Consider the following 9,471-nt stretch of genomic DNA (forward strand, 5'->3'; position numbering starts at 1 on the left):
TACATGTAATCGATGCTCTTATAAAATTAATAGGATTGGATTGATCGGAAAATATGCTCTTGCAAAATTCATGGATTCCATTAAAGAAAATAGAAAAACATTCGCATACGGATTCAAATCTATGAACACTCGAAAGGTACACATGAATATCAAACGCCGATGCCGGTGACTCGATGGGAATTCTGATTGGAGAAAGGAGGAAGACGATGGTGGATATGTGAACAGTGAAGAATGACAGCAGTACCAGTGAAGAAGAGCACATTAGCGGTGGTTTTTTGGAGTGAAAAGGGTTTGAGGATTTTGGAGGTCTCTGAGTACTCTGTTGGAATTTGCTAATGGAAGAAGATATGAATTGAGTGAGTGAGTGTTTGGAATTGTTAAGAATTGAAGAAATTAAAAGATGGAGGTCGGCGAAGAGAGGAAGTTGGTAGCGGTGATGGTGATGGTGTTGATGCCGATGATGAACGTGTTCGACTACACAGATGACTAGGTCAAATATATTTACTTTATTTCCTTAATTGCAAGACTTCAATTATATGATTTCCTTGATTAAAAGTACAAAAGATCCAAAATACCCTTTAATAATTTATTTAATTATTTATTATTTCTTGAATTCTCATTTGTGCATTTAGGCACACAATAGTTGCTAGAAACATTTGAACCTATATATATATATATATATATATATATATATATATATATATATATATATATTTGTTTATTATTTATACAAAAGCAATATACCAAAAATCCAAAACCCTCGGGAGGTTTTCCATATATTTTGTCTAATTGACTAAAACGAGTGAAACTGTGAAAGCATTCTCCAATGGAATAAACTGTATTTATTTGGGCTTTGGCTTGGGCCTGACTAACGAATACTAGCGAATGGTTCTCCTGCTGAATAATATACATATATTCAACTTCAATACAACGTTATTATATATTCATCACTTAATTAATCTGTATTTATAACGATACATATACAAAGTATAACACAGTTTTACATGTTAGCAAACAAACGATACGTTCTAGCATCTAGAATAATTTGTCGTACGGATGCCACAGCCCCTATCAACGATAGCCCCGTTGATGCAACACCAATCACAGTATTCACCCAAAAAACTACCCCTTTTTTGGAAGGTTTAAACGTCAAGTTATAAAACACCATAGGCAAAATGAAATCCAATGGTATGCATCCAAATGCTCCAAACAATGCCATTATATCTCCAAAAAACGGCAACATTGCAGCCAAAGTTGTCGCAATGATCACAGATAACGATCTTGATATCAATCGAGGCACAAAGTTTCTTACAGAAAGCTGACCCTTCTCAGGATCTGCAAATTTACGTTCAAAAACCACGTTTGATGGTTGCAAGTAAACCTGCATCAACAAAAGTTATTAACATCTAACTTTTTGTTCAAAAGTACAAGTGACAACAGGTCTAATGGAGAACCTACCAATGTACAAGCTGCAACTTGCAAAACAGTGAAGGAGTTTGTCATAAGAAGAAACCATTTGGGCAACAATGGGTTTGAACCCACCATGAAATTTTGAAGAACAGAGCTCTGTACTTTGTTACCGAATGCCCAATACCCAGAAATCCCAACGCTGAAATAGTTCGAGATCACAACCGTGTAACACACCAGTAACCCTTTGAACATTTTCCCCTTCACTGGCGCTGCTATTGTCGCCTGTTCTAACATAAAATATGAACTATTAGTGTTGAAATTGTAGGGATTGATGAGAAGCATATATTGAAAAAAGGAAATTACAAATATATACATGTATTTCCGGGATGATTCCATTTCCATAAGTAGTACAGATGATCGAAATCGCATTGAAAAATCCGAAAACTCGGTTTATTCCAACTCCGGTCAAGGAATAACTCTTCGGAGGCGCTTTCTTCGAATCCCCTGCAAAAAGTTCTTCGTTATCAACATCAATGGAGAACACGAGAAACAAATAAAATGAGATACATGGCTTAGGTTAAGGGTTTTGTACCAATGTAGATGGCGCCAACAGTTGTGCAAGCACAGTAAGCAAAGCATAAGATGAGGGAGACAAGGTTTATGTGCCTCAAAGAATGGAAAGATGGAATTTGAGCCAAAATTAGGGTAAAGCTTCCAAATATTGCAATAAAATGAGATAATTGCATGCTCCCATCCGGTATTGCCAATAAATATATAAACTACAAAACAAATTTTAAAAGTTTAGTTTATGAAAATTTGACACACAAAGAAAATTAAAAAATTAATTGAAACAAAAAATGTTGTTAGCCAACCTTGAGACTCTGGCCTCCAAGAAGAATACAAGCGATGACAGCACCGTAGCACGAGCCCAACTGAAGTGGGCCCACGTAGTACCGGCCCCACCCTGGGCCTGTAAAATGAATTAGGTTGATTAGTCGAATGCTCGTTTATAGAAGTTACATGAGGGTATAATTGTAATTCGTTACCTAAAATATCGTGGGCCATATCACGGAATCTTAGTTGGCGATGACCGAGTGCAGCATGGTGTTCCAAGACTAAGGAGAGGAGGTTGTAGGAGTAGAATGTGACGATTGCTGCAAGCGCCAGCACCACCATGCCACGTCCCCACCCTAACAACGCTAGTGCAAAGGGTAGGCTTAGTAGTGCTGGTGCTACAATTGCGGTTGTCAAATGGTACCCACAATGCAACCATGATCCTACAGTACAATATATTGAGGTATTTAAGTAATACACATATTTGTATAAATTTGAAATAAACATTATACAAAGATAGAAACGCTATAGCCTTACTTGAATAAAATTAAGTATACTAACATTATATTATCAATAATCATATCAATTACATATTTTTTTGTCCAAAACAAAGAGATTTAACACCGAGCCCGGTTTTAAAAATGTGTCAATGGTGTAATCAGCCCAACACTTTTTTCCGCTGATTTTTCAAAGGACTTGGATAAATTTATTATTTATCAATTTTGACAAATATATGGGTACAAAACAAGGCTTTTTTAGTTTGTGTGTGCAAGGATAAATACACTTTGTCCACCTCTATGTCCTGAGTTTTAACATATTATTAAAATTTTCATTAGGGGCAATAATTATGTAATTTGTTGTATCTTACAAATAAAAGGATGCAAAAATAACATATACACTAATCCGAAAGTTTGGACTTCATTTGTTAAAAACCATGGTGTTAATCATCATAATTCATAAACAACGACATGTGCTTACAAAAAAACCCCAAACAGATACCTGCGGACTTGAGAACGAAGAGAGCTCCAGCATCAAGCTTCCTGGGGGCAGCAGCTCCGGCGGCTGTAAAGTCCTTATTGTACGGCGGAGATAGATTGTTGTCAGTGGGAGACACCGTCCCCATGAGAGTAAACCTTCTTTGTAGACAACAAAGTCAAGCCTGGTGAGTGGGAGTGATGGTTTCAAAGTCGGCTTATAATTTATAGACATGAATTGTTTGGGCCTGATTTATTTCTTTATATCATTTAATAATTATTTGAAATCAGTCAATTTATCAATATTTTATTACATGAATGAGAAATGCTAATATCATAAAAGCTCATATGTTTTCAAGAAATGTTCGATTTTACTATTCGGTGTCCTTTAGGTTTATTAAAGTTGGATGTTTGCGTAATTCTTTTTCATTTTTGTCATATTAGTAGGTTACATGGTTACCAATAGGTCACTTACACATGACTTGAAAACGGAAGTATAAAAACGAATATTTTTTTATGATACTAGCCCAAAAATATATAAAAACAAAATATGTATAAAAAATGTATTTATATATTTAAATGTATTTTAAAAATATTTATTATATCTTTAGGATTACAATATGTATAAAACATTATTATATGAATTTAAAAATCACATAAGCGATGATTGGATTGACGTGTAGGTGTTTCATTCAATTAAAAATCAAAGCTTTGAGGGGAACTATATGAGCCAAAAGGCTTGAACCCATGACCAATGTCGGAGGAAGTCAATGCCCCTATCAATATATACCGACATGTTTTTTTGGTTTTACCTTCTACATAATGAATAAACCCAAAAGACACCAAATAGTAAAACCGAATATTTCTTTAAAACTTAACTGCCAAAGCTCGGTTTAACATAGCAAAATTGAATTTATTTGTTAGTTTTAAATATAGGAAGTCAGGAAGGCAAATTTAAATCGACTATGATATTTCTTCATCCATCAATTGTGAATATAGATAATATAATTCAGTGGCGAAACTATGATTTAAATTTACGGGTGTCCAACTTAAATGTGAAGACAAAATAAACAGGTCAAAAAATTTTGATTAACGAATCGGTTTATATAAGTGTCATCATTTCTAATATTATCTAACATATTTTCTGAATGATCTTTTGTAAATTGATCAGTGGTCATATTGCACAAACCGTTCCTTATTCAATTCATTACTGGAAATGAATTTTCCACCGTGAATATTACAACGTACAAATATTCATACCAAATTTAGTAAATTAGTAAACAAATAAATATCTAAAACAGTTATAAACTGTTTGATTTATGTTATAAATATAATATTAAATAAATTAATTAGCAATAACATAACATATGAAAAGGGAGTTGGTTCTTCCACTCACCATTTTGATAAATCCACTTAAATTATAAATATATGACAACTATACCCTCATTTAAATTTGTATTGCTTTTTATTTTGGTGTCTAATTATTCGTCTGACAATTCCACCAAAAAACATTTAATTGATAGTTTATACTTTATCACCCTCTTTTCCTCTACGCTCCTTATTTAAACCACCATATTTTATTTATTTTAATATTTCACCCCTCATTTTAGTACTTTTTATTCTTTTTCTTTTTTGGTTATTTTTTTATATCACCGGCCCTTTTTTAAAGAGGTTATGATTCTTGTGAATATTGACGACTATGATTTTGTTTATTCTAAATATCAAAAAAAAATATTAATTCCTTGATTATGCTTAGGGACGTTATTGGGCAGGATTAATCGATTATCAGTTTGTTCCTTTTGGTTTGATTGATTTTTTGACTTCCACTATATCAAACGAACCAAACCAAATAAGGTTCGATTTAATCGTTTTCGATTTTAAATGAGTCGATTTAATTGGTTCGGTTTCCGTTAAATCCGAATAACAAACATTTGAACAACTAATCAAGTGAGAATGTTTGTCTCATGGAATGCAATCAACTTGTAAGAAATAAAACAAGTTATTAATAATAACAAAAGAGTTGCTAAACTAAAAGCACAAAATAACATACAATAGCTAAAATTAATAATGCATATAGTTATAAAAACGACTAAGATATATGGATGAAAACATGTAAAATAAGGGCTAATAAATATGGATTAACACATGTAATCTAAAAGTTCCTAAACTTTATTCTCACTTTCTAACTTGTATTTCTATGATTACGAAACATTTAACTAAATTCAACACATTCTTTGGACCATAATTCGTCGATCAAATGGTAGACCTCCAAAAGCAAAAAAGAAAGATGAATAAATTCTATCGTACGAGATCCTTTAAGATTTGAGATTGTGGAATCATCACAAAAACCTAAAACTTCAAGTCTAATTCTACTTGTATTTTTCCAAATTAACGATGAAGTGTTTGATAATATTGGTTAGAGAGCAACTTACTTGATCTAAATATATATCTAGCATTTTCAAATGATGGTATATCATATAAGTAGTTTGAATATTTTTGTTAGACAACATTTATTGTGATTTAATTTGATATGTATGACTTTGAAGTTGTGTTTTTTTTTTCTTGGTAAGTAGTTTACTGTATAATAGTTTTATCATAGTGTTTTTATAAACTCTTTAAAAATAAGTGCTCTTTAAAAATAAGTGCGGGTTGTTAAAAAATGACTAAAGAAGAAAAAAAATAAGAATTAAAATGAGGGGTGAAATGTCAAAAAGGAAAAATATGATGGTTTAAATAAGCACCAATGAGAAAAACAAGGGGTAAAATCTAACTATGGAATGTCTTTTGTATAATTGGGCGGAATTTGCTCAGGAATAATTAGGATCCATAAAACAAGAAAATACATTACAAATTTGAATAAGGGTATAGTTGCCAATACCCTTATAGTTTCAGTGAATTTATCAGAATCCTCATGTGGAAGAATCAGCGGCCGTTATGAAAAGGGAGAAAACATAAAAATAAGAATAATAATGATAATAGTAAATAAATAAATAAATAAATAAATAAAGAGATGAAGTATTTAAGATTTCTAAACATGTAACTCTTTAAGAATGTTCTGTCAATTATAATTTACAAGACCAATAGTAGACTAGACCATCGACCTATATTGTTTCATATTTTTCTCTATTTTCTACATATTAAATACTAAGGGATACTAAATATTGAGAGAGAGAGAGACTAATATCTTTCAGATCTTAAGAAATATAAAAGTAACTTCTACTTGTCCTGAAACTTTATTTTTTTCATTTCTTTTCTCATTCTTCTTCAACTCTATCTTATTTCAATCTTTATTTTTTGAGATATAAATAGCATTTCCTTATATTTGAGGAATGTTCTCCTATATTTGGATGAATACTATTTATATCTCCAAAATTAAAGTTAAAATTTAAGTTGCCAATTTTAGTTCTTTTTTTATTTTGTACATTTTCAGTTTATTTTTATCTATTAATTATAGTTTAAGTATAATATTTAATATTTTTACTTTCCTATTTTATACAAAGTTATATTAATTAATCATAAATATTGAGTTTAATATTTATTTATCGAATTTATATAAAAAATTAAATGTATACTAAAGATTTGAAACTCGATAACATATTTTACAAAAACTTATAATTTAAATGTATATTACAAAAACGATAACATGTTCTAATAAAACATACATTACTAGGGCTGAACATGGTACGATACCAGTTGATTTTTACTCAAACCGTATACCGTACCAATTATAGTTGGTATAATTTTTTTGCTACCAGTACCGTACTAACTATACTTGGTATCAACTTGTTTGGTTACCGACAAGTTTGGTTGATACAAATTGGTAATGGTATATTACCAACTTTTTTCTAATTTTCAATTGTAATAGTTAAAGACTAGTAATGATATGGGACACTTGATATAAATTAGTAAATTAACTATTCTAGTCACTAAAAAATTTTAATAAGTAACTTTTCAGTTTTTTTATCTAATGTGGTAATAACTATCGACTAAGTTTAATGTCTAATATCATACTTTCTAAAATCGTAAACAGTAAACAGTTCACATTTAAAAATACGATTTGGGTTATATATATACATATATATATATATATATATATATATATATATATATATATATATATATATATATGAATTTGTTGGTACGGTAATACCGTGGTATTTAAAATTTAATACCATTACCGTACCAAGTTTACTGAATTGGTACGGTACTACCAACCAAACATGTTGGCTACCAAATATATTGGTAACCAACTTTCTTGGTTCGGTTGGTAACATGTTGGTTGGTTCTCCGTGGTACATATTTGACAGCCCTATACATTACTACATGACATAATGATTACATCAATTATTTTACATAATATGGTAATCGAAGATTAATGTGATTTTGACGTATCGATTGAAGTCGTGAAAGAAGTGTTACTGATAGAGGTCGAAAAAACGATGAAGATAGTTAATTCTAACAATTTCTTGTTCGATATAAATAGATCAAAAAATATAAAGCATATATTTGTTATAAATATAATCTTATTTATTTAATATTTATTTATAATAAATTAATAATTAACTCAAATTTGTTATGTATAACATTTTATTTTGTTATAATTTTATGATAATATAATTTATAATATTATTGTAATAAAAAAATATATAGAATGTATATTTGTTAAAATCTTATTATTATTGGGTGTGTTTAACAGTTTATATAAGTTACACAAATGGAATATAGTAGGAATATACTTTTTAAGATAAAAAAGTTGGGTAAAAAATTGGTAGGATTAGAGATGAAAAATTAACATTGCCGATTGCAACCAAATCATATCCAACAAAATCAACATTGCCGATTACAACCAAATCATATCCAAATTTGATTCAAGGACCTTCTTTTTCTAACAAAGAAATTCAAGCCTTTTCAGCACACCGCCGCCAGTCCTCTCCATTATGCCTGTCATCTTCTCCATTTCACCATACCATCATTTTCCCAACACACAGTTACCATATATGCCATATGGTTCCTATTTCTCTTCCTCTAAATTTATTTTCCTCTCTCTCTTTCTCTCTCTCTCTATCTATCTATCTCTCTCTCTCTCCAACGATTTCAAGAAGGGTCGATCTCCTAGCTCTTCTTGGGTTTAAATCGAAGCTAGAAAACATGGTGCAAAAAGTATATCCGAATTAATTTACAATTATAAGATGCCTTAGTTTTAATTTTAGTCTTTTAATTATTCAGAATTTCATGATTTCATCTTCACTTTCCCATCTTCAAACCTTCACCAGCTGGGATCGATGAACAAGAAATTGATATCATCCCCTTTTAATGGTTGAAATTTCGTTGTGTGGCTTCATCTTCAACTTTGATACGAGAGAAGGTAATATTTGTGTACTTTCTTTGATTATCAATCAAAAGCCTTTACAAAAGGTACGTGGCAAATGGTATTTTATTTTACTTGTCTTTATCTTATGTTATTGTTTCTGTTAGCCGTCTTCTTCTATTACTACTCATAGGTTTTATGCACACTGATTTTGGGTTATCTCCTTTTTCTTAGTGAGCGTTGGATAAAAATTGACGGAGGTAGGGGTTTTGGTTATTTAGTTAGTCTTGAAAGTCTATTTTTATTTGGTTTGTGCTACATGTGGTTTAATCGATTGATAATAAGGTTTGAATATTTATCTTTTCTTTTTCTTTCTTTAGATGGAAACTGTTTATGAACATCCTGAATTTACTTTTGAGTATTGCAACGTCCCAAAAATATGATCCAAAAATTTCATTTTTAACTTAAATAAAACGATATTCCAAAAACATTGTCCATACAACCCAAATGAAAATAAGTATATCAACATCATAACAATCAGAGTAATATCTCAAAAGCGGAAACCATATGGTGTGTGCGATGCAGTCATCTAGAGCTCTTCCCCTTGGAACCAGAAGTACCTGAAACATAAACTGAAAATCGTAAGCACAAAGCTTAGTGAGTTCCCCAAACTACTCCATACCATACATAATAAATCAAATACTGGGCCCCCGTCCTACATCGGGCCTCATCCGGCATCAGGCCCCGCCCGACATCGAGCCCTGCTCGGTTTACAGATTTGTTATTCTTAGGCCCCGCCTGTCATTGGGCCCCGCCCACCATACAAATACAACATATATATATATATATATATATATATATATATATATATATATCACATAATCATGTTAACACACATAGTGATCATACAACAATAGCATATGTTCCAGTCATCGGGCCTCGCCC

At 31.1% G+C, this 9,471-nt stretch overlaps 1 protein-coding gene across 1 annotated transcript; it reads right to left on the reverse strand.

The window, feature by feature from the left end:
- Nucleotides 1-908: 908 nt before the first annotated feature.
- On the reverse strand, nucleotides 909-3,403 carry LOC145135914 (GABA transporter 1-like). The gene is made up of 7 exons (XM_079070107.1): nucleotides 3,244-3,403; nucleotides 2,457-2,687; nucleotides 2,283-2,380; nucleotides 2,003-2,189; nucleotides 1,784-1,914; nucleotides 1,459-1,692; nucleotides 909-1,381 (listed from the first exon to the last, which is right to left on the reverse strand). The coding sequence occupies exons 1-7, from the start codon at nucleotides 3,365-3,367 to the stop codon at nucleotides 1,001-1,003; spliced, it is 1,386 nt and encodes a 461-aa protein (XP_078926233.1). The 5' UTR covers nucleotides 3,368-3,403; the 3' UTR covers nucleotides 909-1,000.
- Nucleotides 3,404-9,471: the final 6,068 nt, after the last annotated feature.

Source organism: Lactuca virosa, chromosome 9, assembly GCF_052849685.1.
Source record: "Lactuca virosa cultivar CGN04683 chromosome 9, Lactuca_virosa_CGN04683_v6, whole genome shotgun sequence".
Lineage (NCBI taxonomy): Eukaryota > Viridiplantae > Streptophyta > Magnoliopsida > Asterales > Asteraceae > Lactuca > Lactuca virosa.

Bases quoted from the DNA above. Each gene is read 5' to 3' on its own strand.
- LOC145135914 (XM_079070107.1), bottom strand. From the start codon at position 3,367: ATGGGGACGGTGTCTCCCACTGACAACAATCTATCTCCGCCGTACAAT. The intron at 2,190-2,282 runs GTTGGCTAACAA...TTTGTTTTGTAG, and splicing joins TTGGAGGCCAGAGTCTCAAG to TTTATATATTTATTGGCAAT. The intron at 1,915-2,002 runs GTACAAAACCCT...AACTTTTTGCAG, and splicing joins TGTTGGCGCCATCTACATTG to GGGATTCGAAGAAAGCGCCT.